The sequence below is a fragment of the Misgurnus anguillicaudatus genome, chromosome 14 (assembly GCF_027580225.2).
Source record: "Misgurnus anguillicaudatus chromosome 14, ASM2758022v2, whole genome shotgun sequence".
Taxonomy (NCBI): Eukaryota; Metazoa; Chordata; class Actinopteri; order Cypriniformes; family Cobitidae; genus Misgurnus; species Misgurnus anguillicaudatus.
Window position 1 is genome coordinate 21,133,814 of NC_073350.2, and position 20,702 is coordinate 21,154,515.

At 35.1% G+C, this 20,702-nt stretch overlaps 3 protein-coding genes across 4 annotated transcripts; all 3 read left to right on the forward strand.

Annotated features, from left to right (window-relative positions):
* The first annotated feature begins 3,650 nt into the window (after positions 1 to 3,650).
* chia.2 (chitinase, acidic.2) lies at positions 3,651 to 7,301 on the forward strand. The gene is made up of 12 exons (XM_055184157.2): positions 3,651 to 3,729; positions 3,827 to 3,879; positions 3,963 to 3,989; positions 4,167 to 4,371; positions 5,274 to 5,330; positions 5,452 to 5,617; positions 5,701 to 5,825; positions 5,936 to 6,059; positions 6,215 to 6,397; positions 6,513 to 6,629; positions 6,709 to 6,841; positions 6,932 to 7,301. The coding sequence occupies exons 2-12, from the start codon at positions 3,855 to 3,857 to the stop codon at positions 7,177 to 7,179; spliced, it is 1,410 nt and encodes a 469-aa protein (XP_055040132.1). The 5' UTR covers positions 3,651 to 3,729; positions 3,827 to 3,854; the 3' UTR covers positions 7,180 to 7,301.
* A 3,055-nt stretch (positions 7,302 to 10,356) lies between these two features.
* On the forward strand, positions 10,357 to 13,245 carry ovgp1 (oviductal glycoprotein 1). Its single transcript, XM_055184159.2, has 9 exons — positions 10,357 to 10,778; positions 10,880 to 10,914; positions 11,013 to 11,200; positions 11,528 to 11,652; positions 11,745 to 11,865; positions 11,983 to 12,165; positions 12,279 to 12,395; positions 12,491 to 12,623; positions 12,713 to 13,245. The coding sequence occupies exons 1-9, from the start codon at positions 10,546 to 10,548 to the stop codon at positions 12,970 to 12,972; spliced, it is 1,395 nt and encodes a 464-aa protein (XP_055040134.2). The 5' UTR covers positions 10,357 to 10,545; the 3' UTR covers positions 12,973 to 13,245.
* A 575-nt stretch (positions 13,246 to 13,820) lies between these two features.
* On the forward strand, positions 13,821 to 20,523 carry zc3h11a (zinc finger CCCH-type containing 11A). 2 transcript variants are annotated; one of them, XM_055184156.2, is made up of 17 exons: positions 13,821 to 13,924; positions 15,222 to 15,288; positions 15,428 to 15,558; positions 15,761 to 15,880; positions 15,958 to 16,081; positions 16,160 to 16,345; positions 16,441 to 16,506; positions 16,588 to 16,668; positions 16,756 to 16,857; positions 17,169 to 17,237; positions 17,326 to 17,421; positions 17,504 to 18,025; positions 18,153 to 18,220; positions 18,319 to 18,706; positions 18,785 to 18,951; positions 19,039 to 19,193; positions 19,334 to 20,523. In XM_055184156.2, exons 3-17 carry the CDS (start codon positions 15,505 to 15,507, stop codon positions 19,548 to 19,550), a joined length of 2,415 nt encoding a protein of 804 aa, XP_055040131.2. In that variant the 5' UTR covers positions 13,821 to 13,924; positions 15,222 to 15,288; positions 15,428 to 15,504; the 3' UTR covers positions 19,551 to 20,523. The 2 variants fall into 2 exon arrangements, with proteins under 2 accessions (XP_055040131.2, XP_055040130.2); XM_055184155.2 differs by having other exon boundaries at positions 13,838 to 13,924; positions 14,772 to 15,288.
* Positions 20,524 to 20,702: the final 179 nt, after the last annotated feature.

The window sequence follows — 20,702 nt, forward strand, 5'->3', positions numbered from 1 at the left end:
TTACCAATTAATGAAACAGGTCTGTAATATCTCCATATTTATATAAATGTGTACAGTTGAAACATTTGAACTTTTCATTTTATTTAAAGCATTGAGGTATTTCATACACAATGACATCATATTCAGGTTTATTGTAATTTAGGTGTTTTCTGTTTCTCTTCTACTGTACTGTGCATTCCTGCTTTTATATTTAACACAAATATTATCAGTTACAACCAACCAGTGATAAGATATGAAGTAAAATAACACTGATAATCTCCTCGTGTACATTGGCTTTCTTTCAACATCTCCACCTTATGGCTTTTTTCTTATTACTAAAATTTACAAAATGATTTACCTTTTAATTTGATGATAGGATTCAATAAAGTCTGTGCATTTCTATTTGTGACTAAATAAGGATATTACTGTCACAGTGTGGCCACATCTTTGGTTTTTGAAACATGAAACATGAATGATTTGAATTAATGTATAATTTAGCATAAATTAAAGGTTCTAGATTGATCCATGTCAGCGTGTTGTACCACCAGGTCATGTGATGTTTCAATTGTACATGGGTTCTAGTTCATACATTTATCTAAAGAAATACCTCTGCGCATATCTTTGACACCATAAACGTTTCGTGCCATGCATGTATGTCTTCTATTTAGATACCAAGCTATTTATAGCAACTACATGATAATAGCTGAAAGTTAAAGTAGCCTTTGTTTAAATGTTTTTTTATTAACCCTTAAATGCATACCTCAGGTCTTTAGAGCGCTTTGTTGAGTTTTTTAAATATAGACCTCCAGCTTTTCCTAGCGGGGCACAAACTAATAGTAGCCTATATATACAGAATTTTATGGAATTATTGCTGTTTAAACAAACATTTCTAGCAGATGTTACAACATACCCTCTTTTTGTTACAATTAACCCAATCTATGGGGTAAATTGTAACATTTGCACTCCTGTTACTTTCAGTGCAATTGTACGGTAATAGTAGGTCCCAAAAACAAACTTTAAACGGGTTTATTTGTAGCAGAGAGATGTATGTGTGTAAAAGAATCTAACTTCAATATTTTTTGAACGATAGAGCCAAAGCCAAAAGTGTTAGGTTGTGCCCCGCTCTCCAATGTATTATCTACAATTTAACAAGAGAAAATCACAAAAATTTCACATTTTATAATTAATTTAAGGTAAAAAATCATATAGGGTCACTAAAGAAACAATGTTTGTAAAAGTGTAAGTTAATTAAGCAAAATGCTTTTTTGTTATGTTGACTAAATTAACACAGTGGTTGGCACTGTTGTCTCACAGCAAAAGGGTTCCTGGGTTGTGCCTGGCTAAGTCAGTGAGCCTTTCTATATGATGTTTGCATGTTGTCCCTGTGTTAGCGTGGATGTCCTTCTAGTACATCAGTTTCCACCGCAGTCTAAAAACATCCAGTTAAGGTAAATCAAAGTCATTAAATCACCCTTAGGTGTGTGGGTGTATGTATCTGCGAATACTGGAACTGACCAGCTGTAGCTTTCCTGTGATCCAATATGCTAGGCTTCAACACTCCCCTGACTATAGGATAAGTGGGTTTGGAAATGCACAAATAGAGGGATGTATTATAGACTTTTATTTGATACAAATGTTGCAGTGTTCCGACTATTATAGTGACTGAACTATTATTGTGAAATTTAACCCTGTACATTTTTTAACATCTGTTTAATGACAAAGGTCAAATGATGAAAAATAATGTTTAATGTATTATTAGGTAACAATTAAATATTGCTAATATTAATGAAATATTAGGACAATTTTGTATTATTTGGGCAGTTTAGAGATCTAATCATGTTAGATAAATATTCAATAAAAAACAGAAAATAATGATTAAACACTCATGCATTTAAGAGTTAAGAATGGGTGTATTTATGAATTATTAAAATATTGTATGCACTAAATTTGAAGAAACATTTATCACCATTTTAACTGCACTTATTTCACACTGGCTTTATTTGAATTTGAACATGAACTGTAAAAATAAGCAGCATTCTTGTAAAATCAACATATATTTTTGTTACTTTTCCTAAAAAATGTTGTTAAACAATTTCAACTTGATTTCATAAGTTATGTCAACTTTATACAGTCCAAGTTGTTTTAACTTTATGCTGCATTTTTTTTTTAGTGTAGAGAACATTAAGAAATATACATTCTTAAAAATCATTTCAACTTGTTTTTATAAGTTGTGTCAACTTATCACAGGTCTAAACTTAAAAAGAAAGAAAACAAAAACTTGTTTTAAGTTTAATTTTCTTCATTATTTTTAAACTGAAAAAAAACTTGCAAAATTTACTCGAAAAAATCCTCGAAATTTGCAAATACTTTTTAAGTAGCCTACAACTTACCTACCAAAATCAAATAAAATCTACTTAATAATAGGCTACATGATACATTTGTTAAATAGTAGATGTCACTTAATTATTTTTATTTTAGAAGTAAGATTTATTTGAATGTTTTTTGTAAATATTGAAGCATTGGTGTCCTAAAAATATTATATTTCCTTTCTATGGAAGATTGTATTTACTATTTCTTATTTTCTTTAACATAGTTATATGGACTTAGTTACTCTTAGTGTTATAAATGTTATAACAAATTCATGACTGACTATAATTCAGTCATTGAATAAACTTGATTCTCCACATAAAACTTACACAAAACTGTATTTTTGACATGCATTGTCAGTAGAGAAATACAATCATGGTCCGAGCAGGATTCATGTAAGTAAACACTGATTACCTGAACATTCATTGAATTCACAAAGTTATCATTTACAACAAAACTACATCAATAATATAAGAGCTTAAACCTTTATGATTTTTTATTAACAAATATTTAAGTAGTTAAACTTCTTATTAGTTTTGTATTCTGTGAAAAAGCTTAAATAATCAAAATAATCAGGTATAAAGGATTGTGGGTATTCTTTAAACATGTGATGATAATTTTAAGTTCATTTCACAGTTTTATACATTTTATATGCTTAAGTTAAATGAACTCATGCTTTAAATTACCTGAACCTGAACCTGAAAGCTTTAAATTACTTTTTTAATTAAAATGTACTTGTAATATGTAGTTATTTTAGGACTATGTGCAGTGACAATAAAACAGTTTAATAATACAAGAAAATATATAATACGACTTACTATTCCCACACAGTTCATTTTGTACATGAATTAATTGTGTATCTATTATCATTTTACTTTGGAGAATCTAGTTCTCAGTAAATGTTAATATTACTATGTAGAAATTATGAGGGTTAATTTAATATATTTTACAGCACCAAAAAGTTAGTTTTTTTCAGTGTACAGTGTGGCATTGCTGACGTGACTCATGATGTATATACTTTATAAAAAAATGCAGCATGTAGTTAAAACAACTTGGTTTTGAAAGTCAATTCAACCTACTTAAGTTAAAGTAGCATAAAATATATGTTAATTTGAAAAATTGCAAAACAAATGTAAAATATTTCTGCATTTTTTACAGTGTACATTTTATGACAGCTTTTTTTTCATCTTATCTGTGATTTAAGCTTTACATGCCAAAAAGTACAAAGGTTTTTTTTACACACTAATGTCTTTTAGTCCATAGTTTACATGAGATACCATATCTTAGTTGTCTCAATAAATCATCCCAACTCTGATCTAAACCTATTTAAACTCCAGAGTCATTATGCACTTTTCACTTCTATACGTGCCTGAGGAACCCCAGGTATGTCATAAACATCTGAAAACATCAGTTTTGAGGAAGAAACTTTATATATTTCTTCTATAAGCCTAAATGTAATTACAAAAATTCTTTGTTACAGTAAAGTTGTCAAAAAAATTGGAGATCAGATGGGGAAATTTACACTCTTAGCAGGTAAACATTGTTTAACTTTAATATTAATATTTAACATTTTTTATTGTATTCACGTATCTACTTTATTTTCTTGCATATTCTAGGCTTTGCCTTGGCACTTTGCCACTGTGGTAAGTCTTTTAATATTTATTGCAAAATTATTGTTCAAATAAGAAAGAATTTAACTGAATTAATTTAATAAATCTAGAGAATTGTACTCATTAGACAACCAAGTTTTTTTAAGCAGATAATCTAATCTTAAAACAATGACTTTTTCACCAATTGAACTATTGTGTATTCATGACCAGCATTCTCCATGGAAATGGGCTGCTACTTCACAAACTGGTCCCAATACAGACCTGGAATTGGAAAATATACGCCCGCAAATGTCGACCCCTTCCTGTGCACACATCTTTTTTATGCTTTTGCAATGATTAACCATGCCAATGAGCTTGTCACCTATGAGTGGAACGATGAGACCCTCTACAAGTCCTTCAATGACCTTAAAAATAGGTATGTCTTATTAAAGCCTAAGCACTGCTTTGAAGCTCCTATTGTACGTTTAAAGCTCAAGTTAAAGTTGTTGGCCTTTAAGTGTTGACAAAGGTTGACACACGGGGAACCCTGCATCACCTACTTTTACATGGGACATACCCTTGATGCATGTATTATACATATTGTATTGCTCATCAATACAACAAATCCAAAAAATAACCCAAAAATGTTTATATTTGACCCAACAATGTGTTAGAACAACCCAGCACATTGGGTTAAAACAATCCAGCATAAGTTATATTCAACCCAAGTCGTGTTAAAGTCATGAAATATTTGATTAATTTATTTTTGTTCATGGCACGAAAATCTGCATTTTTTCCTGCCACTGAGCACGAATGTCTTTTTTGTGTCACTCAGCACAAAGTTCTATAAATAGTTTTTCGTGACAATGAACAATGAGAAAACAATACATAAAATGACACGAAAAAGAAAGTCGTGCCACGGACACGAAAAAACTAGTTATAGAAATTCCTGCTGAGTGACATGAAAAAAAACATTAATGCTCAGTGGTACGGAAAAAAAATAATTTTGTGCCATGAACACGATAAAATATTTTGTGACGATAACACAACTTGCTGTGAGATAGTAACATTACAACCCAAAAGGTTATAACCACGCATTTTTTAGACTGTATAAAAAATATAAACTGTAAGTCTGACGTTTTTGTGTTCAAGTCTTTGCATTGAGTAATTTAAATCAAACTTGAGCTGTCAGTTTGGTAATGGAGTCTAATTGAGATAGATGTGTCAATTGTTAGTCATAAAGTGTTGGCTGCAGGAAATTCATGCTAACATGAATGCTAATATTTTATTAATGATGATGGCATGCTATATAAAATGACTCGCACTACTTTTTTACAGAAATCCAAGTCTTAAGACCCTTTTAGCGATTGGTGGATGGAACTTTGGTTCAACACAGTAAGTATTAGCATACATTTTTTTTCTATTCATTATCTAGATTAGAACCACATTGAAGCTTTATCTGGTGTATTGTATGTCAATTGAAATGCAAAAAGATTGTTTCCGAAATTCTTCTTAGGTTCTCCATCATGGTGTCCACTCCTGGAAACCGTCAAAAGTTTATCCAGTCTTCCATCAGCTTTCTAAGAACTCATGGATTTGATGGTATGGACTTGGATTGGGAATATCCAGGATCAAGAGGAAGTCCACCTGAAGACAAACAAAGATTCACACTGCTGTGCAAAGTAGGCAATCAAACTCCAATATTGCAGAAATGTTTTTGTTTAATGTCTTAATACGTTTAATTATTTACTTTCCTGTTTTGCAGGAACTTATTGAAGCCTATGAGGCTGAGGGCAGAGCTACTGGCAGACCAAGACTACTTCTGAGTGCTGCGGTGGCAGCTGGCAAGGGGACAATCGATGCTGGATATGAGATTGCAGAGATTGCCAAGTGAGCACAATTATTGGTTAATAATCACATTAAAAGTCGACAGAACATTGTGCTAAAAATAGGCAATACATGCAAGATGTTTAACCATCCTGATTTGTCCTTCATCGCAGATACCTGGACTTTATCAATGTGATGACATATGACTTCCATGGAACTTGGGAAAGATTCACAGGGCACAACAGCCCTCTGTATCAAGGGTCTGCGGATGATGGAGAGCTGATATATTTCAATACCGTACGTGACACTATATCAAATATTGATTTAAATCTGTTAAACTTTCTCCCTGTGATGTTGTGATGACTCCAAAATCAGATTTCAAAGACTCATTTGAAAATGTAACTACACAGTCTTAGTTTAGTCTCAAAACAACAATCCTCCTCCATCTTTAGGATTTTGCCATGAACTACTGGAAGGACCAGGGTACCCCTGTGGAGAAACTCAGAATGGGTTTCGCAACATACGGTCGTACCTTCCGTCTGACGACTTCGGAAACTGGAGTTGGAGCTCCAGCTAGTGGACCTGCTTCAGCTGGAACCTACACCCGTGAGGCTGGATTCTGGGCTTATTATGAGGTGAGAGCTTTGAAATAGCCGGGATGTATTAAGACTATAAAGCCACAAAATTTTTCCCAAAAGTATTTTCTTTCCCATCTAATGCTGTTAATAAATATCCTTCATGTCTCTATAGATCTGTGGCTTCCTACAAGGAGCAACCATTAATTGGATTAATGATCAAAAGGTGCCATATGCCACAAAGAACAGCGAGTGGGTTGGATTTGACAGCAAAGACAGCTATGAAATTAAGGTACGCTTAACACCAATGTGGATTTTTATTTTCACTATATATCAGCAAGACTGTCATCTCGTTTGCTCTCAATTCACAGGTCAGTTATCTAAAAGACAAAAAGTTTGGAGGAGCCTTCGTGTGGGCACTTGATCTGGATGATTTTGCCGGACAGTTCTGTGGACAGGGAAATCATCCTCTAATGGGCCATCTGCGCAATCTTCTGAATATTCGTAAGCATTGTTGTCAATGCAAATCTGTTTTATATTATCTAAACAAAACACACAAACAAACTAACTAATGCAAATATTTGGTCTATGTAGCAATACCACCAACGCCCTCAACCACCACCCGTGATCCCAACCAGACAACCATCACTACTAAACCAACAACCACAACTACCACTCATGCACCAGGACCAGGATTCTGTAATGGAAAGCCAGATGGACTCTATGGTAACCCTGAAAATCCAGCCCAATTTTACAACTGTGCAGGAGGTAACACATACCTGAGTCAATGTGCTTCGGGCACTGTGTTTAATGACAGCTGTAAGTGCTGTTCTTGGCCCTAACCACGAAGGGATTGTGAATGTTCAATCTTATGAAGAGATTATGACACTTAAAGAAACCTCCATGAACTATGAAATGGAAAAATGTAACTATGTCATATAAAAGAATGCTGGTGTAAAGACTCCCTCTTGAGTAGTCTATTGTGAAGGTGTTTTTGAATTCTGTGTAAGCTCCTTTTTCATTTTTTGGTAAAAATATATAAATAAAATAAAAACATAAACTGCCATCTATTAAAACTTATATGGAAATATGCAATGTATGTAAATGTAATGTATGCAAATACAATCAGCTCTAAAGCATCTCTAAAAAGCATCAATTTCCATGTTTTTTTAAATATCAAACAATCATTGTCATCAGGTGTTACAAGATCTGCCATGACTGAAAGTGAGATAAAGTTAAACCCAAGTTCAATTTATTAACTTGTTAAATAAAATAAAATAAAAAATATAGAAATACATATTTATTTAAATATATAAACAGAAACAGGTTTATTTGAAAAATGGTTGAATATATATTTGTTCTGTGTTGAGTACTATTTATTGACTGTGTTGTTGTGACAGTAATTCACATCACATTTCAACAGTCATTATTTAAACTTTTAGTGTATGCATGACAGCACTACAGTCTACAAATACCATTGCTGTCAGACGCTGTTGCCATTTCTCTTGGTACATACAGTATTGCATATTGGCTCCAGAAGAGCTATACCTTGTTCATAATATGCACTTAAACCATAATGAGAAATCTAAAAATAAATTTGAAGAGTTTCGTTGCAAAACGAGATAAATCCATGTTTTACACATTTTTGTCAAAACATTTTTATTATTATGTTATCATGTTATTATTTTGTTTTGCTACGGGTAGATTTTTTAAGTTATGAAGGTTTAAATCAAAACAAACCAACTGCAGTTGCATTGGAATGCACAACCAAAAAACAAGATTTCTGAACAATTAAAAAAACGGTGGTTATCTCGTTTTGCAACGAAACTCTTCATTTATCATTACATAAACAAATTGACTGATATGGATACTTGATACTGCATTATGTAATCTGCCTGGGGCATTATAACATGCACACTTTACATAAGATATTTCCATCTTTGGTCATATGGTTCAAAGTACTTTGACTTTGGTACTTAGACTTTGTCAGTGATATAATGAATACCACTTTGCTTGGCAGAGAGTCAAACGCAATGGCTCTCACACTGAGGAAAAGGATTCATTGAATTTAATCAAGTTTTTTGGGGTGGGCGGATGCAATCAATTTATTTAAGCTACATTTAAACAAAAAAGATTAGTAACGTAAAAAAATATAAAACTTTTGTTTGAATGTAGCTTAAATGGATTGATTGCAACCGCTCGCCTTGAGAAAATTGATTGAATTCAGTGAATAATTTTTTTCAGTGCACAAGGATGTTTCACTTATGATGACGTCCTAAAAGACTGCAGATTTTTAAACCTTACAAACAAAGAAGGGAAAACTAAACAAAAACTCTTTCTTTTTTCACAACTGATGATGTCAGAATGCACCTCATCCCCTCCTGTCATCTGTAAAATTATATGATTTGTTCTTGCCAAAAATAGTTTTTGTTGCACAAATACATTTATTTTCACATTTAAAGCTGAGAGGTTGCAATGTAAAGCATGGTAAATATAACGCTCACATTTGGATAAATTATTTGGATGGTGACTCATTTATTTCTGCCTATGTAACTTTTCAACTTGAACTTTTTCACTCTTTAATTTAACTTTTTGTTGATGTTAGTTTGTATTTTTTATGGCTTTGTTTCAAGATGAAGTTGCAGAGATGTCTTAAGGGCAGTTCATTGTGTTACACCTGCTGGCTCTACAGGCTTTCTAATGGACGTCACTAAAGGAAACCAATGCATCGCTTTTTGTATCACATTTCTGTCTTATGTGTTTTAACAAGGGCATCAAACTAAAGACCATGTCTGTCATCAAACCCATCTCTAACCCTAACGCCAGGCGACACTGTTTTAAAATGTAGAAAATATAAAAAAATAAATCAGAAAAAATATAAACCAATACTTCAAGTAACATCCTAATGCAAACACCAAATCTAACCCTAAACCGAAGCGAAAATGGTTTGAAAATAGGAAAAAGCAGGTGAGTGACCAATACGTGACAATGACACATAAACAGAGATTCGTGAATTTGTGACAGTATCACGAAAAATAATAAAAAAATTAAGTGACTATAGGTACATAATTTTGTGAGACTGGCTATAGGGGAGAGCTACATAGCTAATATTTTATTAAACTATATTGCTCAGCAATATTCGTATACATCTGTAAGAAAATAAACAAAACACTCTAATTTATATATTCACTGATTTAAAGGACTGATGTTTGTTTTTAATTACAAAGGGTTATTATGGTACTGGATATGGTACTATAAAACAATACAACAAGATAATAACCAAACTACCTCTATATCTATATTTCTGGCTACTGACCCATAGTTTATTCTTATGGCTATTGTGTATAGCATGACTTTATCTTGTGACCATCCCCACATGCCTCAAGCCACTAAAACATATTATGTTTGCGATGAGATTTGGTAAATACTGCAGTCTAGTTACAGTATAGTTTCAAGTTTCAGTTAAAAGAACAGAGCTTAAGGTGAAACTGAAACCCTTTTGACAGGTTATTTATCATTTGTATTAAATGTTAAAGTTAAAATTTTGAAATAACAGCACAACATTTTACTGTTTTCAAGATTATCAACTTTTTGTCTTTTTTCGAAATTTTGGGTGAATAAGCTGAGATTTGCATTGTATTCTTAAGCGTTTACAATAGCATTTTATTTCATTCCATTGTGAGCAACCTCAGGGGAGTTGTCATCCACACTTCTGTTTTCATCATAAAAGATATACAGACTGCTCATTGTGTCTAAGAAAAAAATCTTAAATAATAAAAAACCACATAAGGAAACACATAAATCTTGGGTTGTATATTGCCAAAACTGGCAAAATCTTTTGAAATTTTTCAAAAATTTTGATTAATCTTGATTTGTCAATAAACAAGGTAGAATTTGAAGTTTTTTGTCATGTTATTGCTATACCCCTCCCTGAGTCTTTCCCCACCCCTCACTTTACTGCAGTGTTCTCAAGACACATGAACAGAAACAAAATGAACAGGGGAATAACATATTTAACAGGTATTTAAACAATATGTCTTTTTACTTTTTAAATTTTGATTTAATTAAAAAACATCTAAAATGAATATACACTGCATCTTATTTTTAGGATTGAACTTGCTTATCCAGTTTGGTAAGATGATCATGCACTAGTAGTATATAGAAGATGATGTGATACATTTTTTAAGAAATTCCTAGAAATCCATGTAATGTATCGTTATTCATTTTTATCCTTAGTCGCTTGTTCAAAACTGGTGTGTTACTTCACAAACTGGTCTCAGTATAGACAAGGACCTGCTAAATATCTTCCTGAGAATGTGGACCCAAACTTGTGTACCCATTTAGTCTATGCGTTTGCCATTGTGAACTATGCCAATAAGATAACTGGCAGTGAGTGGAATGATGTGGCCCACTACTCAACATTCAATGCACTTAAGATGCGGTAAGTGACTTAGGCTTACAGTTAGGTCAAGTTTTAGTGTTTATTCATATTGCATACTGTGTGACAAACAGTTGATAATCATGTATGTTTAATTTCTAAAGAAATCCGCAGCTAAAAACTTTGCTCTCCGTTAGAGACCAAGACACAGGACAGTAAGTGTTCTGTTCACTTGTGCTTTTTATTGGCATGTTTTTTCTTTATAATATATATGACAGATAGTATATTTAATAATATGATTTTTATTTGGTCTCAGCAGATTTTCTATTATGTTGTCTAACTGGACAAATCGTCAGACATTCATAAAGTCTTCTATAGAATTTCTAAGGAAGAATAACTTTCATGGCCTTGATTTGGATTGGGAGGACAAAGGTACTTTAGGAACGCCGCCTGAAGATAAGCTAAAATTTACTCTACTGTGCAAGGTTAAAACCATTTATCAAAAAAAACTTGTAAAAAATCATTTAGGGGCGGTTTCCTGGACCAGGATTAGCTTAATCCAGGACTAGGCCTTAGTTTAATTAGTAAATATAACTAGTTTTAACAAACATGCCTTACTAAAAACATTACCTGTGTGCATTTTGAGGCAAAACAAAGGGCACTGATGTATTTTAAGATATGTAAGTGCAAGATGTTTTCAGTTTGGAGAGCTCTTAAAAGTGTTTAAGTCTAGGACTAGTCTAATCCCTGTCCGGGAAACCACCCCATAGTGTTCATATAACAAATTACACAAACCACTTTTAAACTTCTAGGAACTTTTGGAAGCGTTTCTAACTGAAGGCTGGCCAAGCAAAGATTCAAGACTAATTCTTACAGCAACAGTGTCAGCAAAGAAAGAAGTTATTGAAAGGAGCTACGATATACCAGAGATCTCGAAGTAAGAGCAAAATTTCCATTGCACATCAAGGTGCACATCAATTATATAAGTGTTACTATAAGACATTCTCAAATATATTTTATTTTCTGTAGATATCTGGACCTTATTAATGTCAAGACATTTGATTTTCAAACGTTTGAAAATGGAATTGTGAGACATCACAGTCCTTTGTACACCGATATCCATGATGAGGAGCATATTTACTCAAATGCTGTAAGAGGATTGACATCAGCACAGGCTTTAAATCTGTGAATAATTTTCAATTTGTTACAGACATGTTTGCATGCACTTACAATAAAATATCATTTTTATATATCACCTTTCATACAGGATTTTGCATTACGTTATTGGAGAGTTCACGGAGCTCCTCCTGAGAAGTTATTAATGGGCTTTGCCACTTATGGTCGCTCCTTCATCCTCACCTCAACTCAGACTGGTGTCGGTGCCCCAGCCAGTAACTTTGCTTCCCCCGGACCTTATACTCAAGAAATGGGCTTTTGGTCTTATTTTGAAGTAAACTTCAGGGGAATTTTTTGTGCAAAATTATTGTTTGATACTTGTGTTGTAATTCTGGCATATTTTATAGCATCAAATTAAGTGTAAAGGAATCATTTATTTTTTTTAAGGTGTGCCTTTTCTTAAACGGGGGTGAGGTCCAGTGGATAGAAGACCAAAAGGTCCCATTTTCTGTTAAAGGCAATGAATGGGTGGGTTTCGACAATCAAAGAAGCTTTGAGATTAAGGTACATTTCATGTCATTTGATACCATATTACCATTACGTCTGACTTTACAGGTAATGTAACATAAATGATAACATTTCTGACATATATTGTTAAGATAAAATATTTACTGGAGCAAAGTCTGGGAGGTGCATTTGTATGGACTCTGGACCTGGATGATTTTTCCGGACATTTCTGTGGACAAGGCAAATATCCTTTAGTCAGCTACCTGAAGAAACAGTTAATATTTGGTAAGATTAACATAAGTTAGTTTGTCATGAGTAGTCTGATATTTCATTAGGACGTTTAAATTATGAATTTCTATATTTCTTTGCAACAGGAGCAAACGAAGGTCCTTCATCACCACCAACGTGTGTGAAACCTTTCACATCTCTACTGGTACTAACAAGTCAGTTCTGTGCAGACAGACCAGATGGACTTTATCACAGAATTGATAACGTTAACTCATTTTATGAATGCAGTGGAGGCAAGACAAATATCACCTGGTGTACACCTGGTGCCATTTTGAACCATTCTGGAAAAACACAGCCATCACAGATATTTTTCATTATTTTAGGCTTTGCAAGTTTTCTAATTTAATGGCATTGCCTATTTTAGAATAAAGCAAATGATTCAAATATAAAACAAATATGAAAAGACTGGACTGGACTTCAACAAGTTTTATATATCATCTTCGCATATCACAGGATAGGTATAGCTTGCCTATAAATGCATGTGGTGATGTGATTTTCATTCTGTGACAATAAAATGTGTTAAACAATTAATTTATAATAAAAAGTGATAAAATTACCTCAACACAATTAATAAAAACACAAGAGATGTATTGTTGTTATACTGTAAAATAGTTATATAGGCCTAATAATTATTAAATTGTTGTTTAAATAATAAATGTAAAAGTAAACAAGCAAAATGTCTGTCTTTAGTTGCACTTTTGTTCAGTAAGTTGCCTAATGTAACTAATTAGTTATACTGTATCATTGAATATGTAACAGTCGACAGTCCTAGCTGTATTTGACTTCATGCGGGCCTGGGCAAACTAAAAAACCATCAAAGTACCGCGAGAGCTACGCGAAAGCAAAGATCTGAAAGTGCTCTCGCGGTATTGTGATGTCATATCGCACAATCGAACGAATCTGTTTAACGTCTACAGCTGCATTTCGCTGCCTGGTGTTGTGGCTAGAAGGGTTACAGCTACTATCAAAATCTCGTGAAATCTCGCCGGATACGCGTTGTTTTCCTCCAAATCCTACCCCAAACCTAACTCTAAACACTAGGATTTAGGCCGTAGTTGTATACTTTCTAGCCAGAACCAGTGTTTTTGATCCCAATCCTACCTCCAAACCTAACTCTAAACCCAGATCTCGCGAGATTTGTCCGTAGCTGTATCCCTTCTAGCCAGAACCGTCAAGCAGCCAGTCCAGCCGCCATTTTGTTGGCTTATGCAAAGAAGAAGAAGCGGAGAGCAGGAGCGAGCGACGTCCAGTCTCCAGTCATCAAATCGAGCATACTTTAGTCCAGTCGGTATAAACTGGTAACGTTAATTTTGAACGCTTTATTTGAACTGATTGAAATTATATACATATTGGTTAATTTATGTCAGAATAGTTATATTAATAGTCATGTTAAAGTCACGGAGTTAGCAACATGCTATCCGGACAGCCATTTAACGTTTCGGTTTCAAGTACACAACTTATAAGCTGGAAACACATAAATAATGGGTCTTTGCGCTTGTAACAATTTATGTATGTTTTATTAATCGGGCCTATATAAAACGAAAAGTGAGTACAATCAAAATTGTTGGTTAGGGTCTAACTTAGGCCTTACACTAACATTAACTGTGCTAACGTTAAGTAAGTTAGCTAATGTTATAATACAATTCTTTGAAGTTGCTATGTTGAAAAATAGATTTAAGTCATCTTTATTTGTAATTGGTTTTTGTTTGTGTGTTGGCTTTTTGTTTTGACTCGTTGATAAAAATGTCTCTTAATAATTATTTTATATTACCTCATGCCTTCAAAGATTTTGTAAATGTAACAAAATACCTTTCGGCTATCTGCGTCATACATTTACATGTGCTGACAGAAAATTGGCAAAAATTTGATTCAAAGAATACAAATTTTAAAACGTGATGGGGGGATAATTGAACCATTATTTACAAAATGGGGACTAAAATCAAAATTTAAAGTTGGCTTCAAAATATGAACAGATTTGTGTATAACCATCTATTTCTGTCAATCAAAAACTTGTCCTGTCTCCCATGAGAATACTATAATACACATTTGTTGTATTTTTTTAAATAACTTTGTGTTCAGGATATGGGGAGTGTTTTTGTTTCCCTTTGAAATGTAGGTTATGCAAGAGCTTATTCTTCATTCCAGAGGATAACCTGGATTTGGATATCCGCTGAATTAGCTTCCCCGAAGATTGCCACTTTTTTTAATCGCACCACTTTTCCCTCATTGGGCATTTTTCCCCCTAAAGTTCCGGCCCATTTTAAAAATTCAACCCAAGTACCACCTGGCTTCAGGAGACACTGAAGACTTCCTTTTCCCACAATCCTCTCCAAGATACGCAGCCCCGTTTTTTTGTCCTTTTCTCTCTTCTTTTTGACGACATCTAATTTGAGGATTTTTTTTAACTCCCCAAACCCCCACACCCCTTGCTCAGCATTACTGGAGAAAAAGAAAAAATATAAGGACATTTTCCAGCAACTACCAATTTTAACAAAGCAGTCTGATGGGAGCAGGTCTCGAAGAGAGGCAGATTAGGCCACAGCTTGCCTCTCTCACCCTGTTCAGTCTTTACTCATCAGTCAAGTGTTCCTTCAGGATCCACACAGCACGGAGTGACCCTTCAAGAGCTTGAGATCCCCAGGAAACATCTCAGCCACTGCAGGTGAACCAAGTTCTTGCAACAAATTTTCTCTCCAGTATTTAAATATCGGCCACCAATTTGCTTCATTCAGGACAGAATGTTATGAGAAAATATAAAGGGATCAACAGGAGCATGAATAGGCTTGTAACACTCTAAATAGGGAGATTCACCCGGATCCTTATTGCGTCCCGGACGAGATCCAGGCGTCACTGTGAAGATCCTGAGAATTGTGCCGGAATGACCATGCAAGGAGATGACTGCTACTTCTACTATTATTCAACTTGTACTAAGGTAAAATAAAGACTAGAAAACATAATGAAACTAGAAAGACTAGTGCTCACAAACATATAGATTGCATATGTATGCTATGCTTAGGTCTGAAATGTCTTTGTTAGTAAGTTCTTTAATATGATTAATGTATTTTCTTTACAGAGATTATGATTACACAAAGGTCATACATTCATGTTAATTTGTTCTTGTTTGCCTTTTTAAGGGAGACAGCTGCCCTTTTCGACACTGTGAGGCCGCCATGGGCAGCGAGACTACTTGCACCCTATGGAAAGAGCAAAGGTGCTTCCGCAACATCTGCAAATTTCGCCATATGGAGATAGACGTAAGGGCTCACTTGATTCATACTCCTCGTTTTTGCCATAAATTGGATCTAATCAATGATCCACTTTGTTTCTATAGAAAAACCGCAAGGAAATCCCATGCTATTGGGAGAACCAGCCTGCCGGCTGCCAGAAACCACACTGTGCTTTCCATCACAAGAAGCCACGTGTCATCGACGGCTCTTGTATCCCCCCAGACAAAGGTACAGTATTTTTACGTACACAAAATGGTTTGTATGTACATGTAGTCCTAACATCTCTACTAAACATATGCATTACAGGACATGCTTTGAAGAAGGATAAGGAAGAGCCACATGAAGACCAAGTCAACCAAGTCTCAGCCCCCACTTCAAATCACACTAACCCACAAATAAGAGGAGTCATCAGAACTGAGACCCAAGAGAATGTCCCCAGTCCCACCCATCCACCAGTGGTTATCAACCCTGTGGATGATGATGATGAGGATGGTAAAAACACGGTTCTGTGATGCAATTTTGAAGATGTGTTGGATACACTGCTTTAACTACAAATACTTATTATTCTTTTACCTTACATTTTACAGACCAATTCTCAGAGGAAGGAGATGAATCTATCGGAGGCTCACCCAGGAAATTGATCATAAGCAAAAGTAAATATTTTTTCATTTTATTACTGTGATGTTTTCTATTATGCGGTGGGAGCTTGGTTTAATCATTGGCCTGTCATGCAGATGATTCTCTAAACTTTGGTATCCAGACACTAGAGGAGATCAGGTTGAGGAAGTCACTCATGGCAAATTTAAAGAAAGCTGGTAAATTCATACTTTTGTTATAATTGACATTTGTTGTTCAGATGTTCAAAGATCATTTTTCATTTTCTGTTTTTTGTTTGTTCACAGGGCTGCCCAACATGCACGGCTCTGCTCAAAACAGCGGAAATGCTATTGAAAAAGAAAACATTCAGGCTTTCCTACAATCAGAAATTAAAAATGCCAGAAATGGTATGTACCCCAAGTGTTTGAACTTTTTAGTTATTTACTCCTCTAATACCTTATGGCAGTGTTGCCTAACTCCAGTCCTTGGGCCTCCTCCCACAACGTTTTAGATGCCTTCTAATATAAAACACCTGATTTAGCTCATCAGCTTGTTTGTGTGTTAATTAGGAAAGGTTCTGGTAGGAGGCTGATGAGTTAAATCAGGTGTTTTTATAGGTAGACATAGTAGGGTGGGGCGAGTGGAGTTGAGAAACACCATGCTTATGGTATCAAACGTGTTATTTCATTTCAAAACCTTATTAAATTCCCCGTTTCAGATTCTTCTAGTAGTGAACAAGGAAAAATAAAAATTGCAGACAGGCTTGGAAAAAGAATTTTGAAAAAAGGTAATTTTAACATTTTACAGTGGAAATGTGTTGTCATGTTTTTAAAATACTTGCCAAAAATGACACACGATTTAAATTCTTTGCTAAGATGCTGCTGTGGAGGAAGATATCCCTTTAAAGCGATGCATTGCTGAACGTCTCGGTGGATTTATTGAATCTTCCACAGACATGCCTCCACAGAAGGGTAAGAGATCATGCTTGATCAAAGATATTTGATATTTTTAATATTAAGTTATTCTTATATCTATTCATATGTATAATTTCAGCTCAAAAACCGGTGCGCGAAAGACTCGGATTGACCAATGACCTCGCTACCACTAATACGGAGCCAAAGTCCTCTGGAGACATTCGTATAAAAACTCTTGAGGAGATTCGGCAAGAAAAGGCTGCCAGGACCCTTAACGTAAGCAAAGTTGTTAAAGAAAGGCCAGTGAAGGAGCCCAGCCCATCCAAAAAAACTGGCAAACCCAGTGGTGCACCTCAAGTGAAGACATTCTCTGAAATCCTTTATGAAAAGAAAAAAATGAGGGAGGAAAAAGCTGGGGAAACAAACTCGGCTGCTGGAAGCCCAGAGAGGAATGAGGGGCACTCCACTGCTGGAGCTGCGGTCAAAGCCCCTGCCACAGCTGGAGAAGTACGAGTGAAGACACTTGAGGAGATACGCAGAGAGAAGGCTGCACGAATGCAGGCACAGCTTCAGGAGACAACAAATAAGAGCACAACCTCTTGTGAAGTGGAGTCTAGTGGAGCTCCAAAGAGGCGAATTCTGCGCATTAATAAAACTTCACGTAAGTCGCAGAAAATCATATGTTGCAGTTCTTGCTTGAACAGGTGCTTGTTTGAAAATTTTTACGAATTGTCACATGCCTTTGAGAATGTGATTACATAGCTGCTTCATTTATTTTTTGTGAACAGCAGCTACAAACACTGTGGGTCAGACAAAACAAGATACAGCTGATAAGAAACCCGAACCTGTTACGGAGGTAAGACTTGTTTTATCAAATGTAGTTTTCTAATGTTCTATATATGTAGTATAGCAGTGTTGAAAGTCACACTTTCTCTTTAACATGCTTTTAATCAGGCAAATGGAAAACCGGGTAGCTCGAGTGAGCCCATAAAAGTTAAAACGTTTGAGGAGATCATGCGAGAGAAGAGACTTCGCAAGCAACAGGAGGAGCAGGGCACCTCCGCCATCCAGAAAGAAGCCGAATCATCTGTATCTGCTGCCTCGTCACCCGCTGCCTCGTCACCCGCCTCTGAACCCTCCATTCAGCCACAGACCTCAGTGAGACAACGCATTACACTCAAACCCAAAACCCCACCGGTCCCTGCTGCAGTAGCACCCCAGAAAAAATCCCCAGAGCGGTCTGAGGACAGTGCTCCATCTTTAGATACGCCAAAGCCCTCAACCCCTCCAGTGATACCAGTCCAACTGGCTGAGGGAACTATTCACACAGTGGAGACCAAAGGTACTACCCATATCTTTATTATTCAGTTTTTTTAACTTAAGACAGTTTTCTCTAATTGCTGTTATGTTTGCTTTTCAGTGAAGCCCAAGGTAAATGTGAAACCATCAGTAGTGAAGCCAGCAGTTCAGCCTGCCCAGAAGAGGAAAGTTTCCAAAGTTCATCACTCAGCCATTGCTGAAGTAAAACCTCTTAACGCTGGCTGTCAGACACCTTCAGCGCCGGTTATGCCCAACAAGCGGCAGAAGGTGATATTTTGATTTTAATTTTTACACAAGGGGTTGGTATGTCATTGTTAGCAATAGAGTTAAAAGATTCTTGTTTTTCTTATTCAGTTGCCCACGCTACCTATAGAGACAGACACTCAGCAAGTGCCCTCCAACACAGAGGATGTTAATATGGTGCCTACAGAGGATGTTAAAATGGAGCCTATAGTTGAGCCCAGCAGTACTACGTCAAAAGTATCCGAGTCTGTCGCTGTCCTCAAAAGGTATGGGAAATATTTTTATTAAACTACAATGTTTAAGATTAGAAGGTTGGATAAATAATATCAACCGTGAAAGTGTGTCATACTTGATGTGGTGGTGGCTTTCTGTTTATTTTCTTAAATCTGTGCATTTTGTTTTGTAGCCCGGTGACCAGAACACCTAGTTTGCGTTTTCGACGGTCCAGCAGCACAACTGTTCGTTCCACAACTGTTGCCGTTACCAGTTCATCATCAATGGATGATTTTGAAGACCTGTTAGATGAGTTTACTGATGATCGACTTGAGGATGAATTAGAATTGGACTCGGGAAAGGGAGAGGACGACCTTCTTTTGGAACTATCAGAGATGATTGACAGTTAGATATTCCAAGTGCCCTCTGCTATATACAAAACACTTTTGGATAGGTTAAGGATAGAAAGGCGCTTTTTTTATTAAAATTGTTTTATTTGCAAACCCAGATACTTGTCTGTTTTAATGTTCCTTTTAATTTTTTTGTCAATGTAAATACGATTTCTTTATTGTCCAGTAGTGCTTCAGAAACACTAGTGTCTTTTTTCCCCCCGGTTCCCTTTATTTTGACTACTTATAGTCGTCAAAAAGTAAAAAAAAATCTGTTCACATATGTTTAGCAAGACAGCCTCAGGTATATTTGATTATGTTGAAAGTGATGTATAGCACTAGCACATAAATCATGTATTGCAGTGATAAAAAGTTTTCTATTGTGTACTGTGTATGCTAAAATTTGCTTTTTGTTAGAGGCACAGCAAAGCAACACTTCTTTATTCATTTATGTTCTCATGCAAAAAGATTATTTCAACAAGTGATTTCCCTCACATTTGATAGAAAAACATTTTATTCAGTTTCATTCATCTTATATCATTTTTAATGCTATGAAACCTTTTATTAATGATTAAACTTTGAAATTTGTTTTAATTTTTTTCTTTCATTTGTGCAGGAGAAATTGTACCACCAATTATTTTCATTTAAAATTTCCTTGGGGCCGTCCATAAATGTTTTCCATTTATTTTAATAGTGAATCATTCTTGGACTTTTGACTTCATTTAAAATGTGAAAATGGAAAGCCGTGTGCTCAGGGAAAATGTTTCAGCTTTGCATATCTTTGCTTACGTAAATACTTTGTTTGTTTGTCTGCTTGGAACCATTTAGCTCATTCTGTTAATTGGTTCCTTTTATTTTAGTTAAACTTGACATGGCACCCATTGCATTAGAAAATGGGACATAAAAGTCATGTTTTGTGCTGCTGACGCCTGCCTTCAGTTGTGTTGCTCCTACAAAGTCATATTTGTAAATAAAATGTTTTAGCTCAAATATGTATTAGTGTTTGAAAGACTTTTTTGTAAACCATTTGGGTGTTTGTCACATAAAGCGTTGTTTACAGTTACATCTAGGTTATAACAAATGCAACATTACAGTGTACTTTACATGAATATCTATAATATCTGAACCCCCACTAAAAATCAACCTAAACTGACTTTGTTTCTGGACTGGTCA

What these genes read in the sequence shown, in the direction of transcription:
- chia.2 (XM_055184157.2), top strand. Translation starts at nt 3,855, where the DNA reads ATGGGGAAATTTACACTCTTAGCAG. An exon ending in GAAATTTACACTCTTAGCAG is followed by an intron (nt 3,880 to 3,962) that starts GTAAACATTGTT and finishes TGCATATTCTAG; the next exon opens with GCTTTGCCTTGGCACTTTGC. An exon ending in AAGACAGCTATGAAATTAAG is followed by an intron (nt 6,630 to 6,708) that starts GTACGCTTAACA and finishes CTCAATTCACAG; the next exon opens with GTCAGTTATCTAAAAGACAA.
- ovgp1 (XM_055184159.2), top strand. Translation starts at nt 10,546, where the DNA reads ATGTATCGTTATTCATTTTTATCCTTAGTCGCTTGTTCAAAACTGGTG. An exon ending in TTCAATGCACTTAAGATGCG is followed by an intron (nt 10,779 to 10,879) that starts GTAAGTGACTTA and finishes TAATTTCTAAAG; the next exon opens with AAATCCGCAGCTAAAAACTT. An exon ending in AAAGAAGCTTTGAGATTAAG is followed by an intron (nt 12,396 to 12,490) that starts GTACATTTCATG and finishes TATATTGTTAAG; the next exon opens with ATAAAATATTTACTGGAGCA.
- zc3h11a (XM_055184156.2), top strand. Translation starts at nt 15,505, where the DNA reads ATGACCATGCAAGGAGATGACTGCTACTTCTACTATTATTCAACTTGT. An exon ending in TTGTATCCCCCCAGACAAAG is followed by an intron (nt 16,082 to 16,159) that starts GTACAGTATTTT and finishes TATGCATTACAG; the next exon opens with GACATGCTTTGAAGAAGGAT. An exon ending in AGACATGCCTCCACAGAAGG is followed by an intron (nt 17,422 to 17,503) that starts GTAAGAGATCAT and finishes GTATAATTTCAG; the next exon opens with CTCAAAAACCGGTGCGCGAA.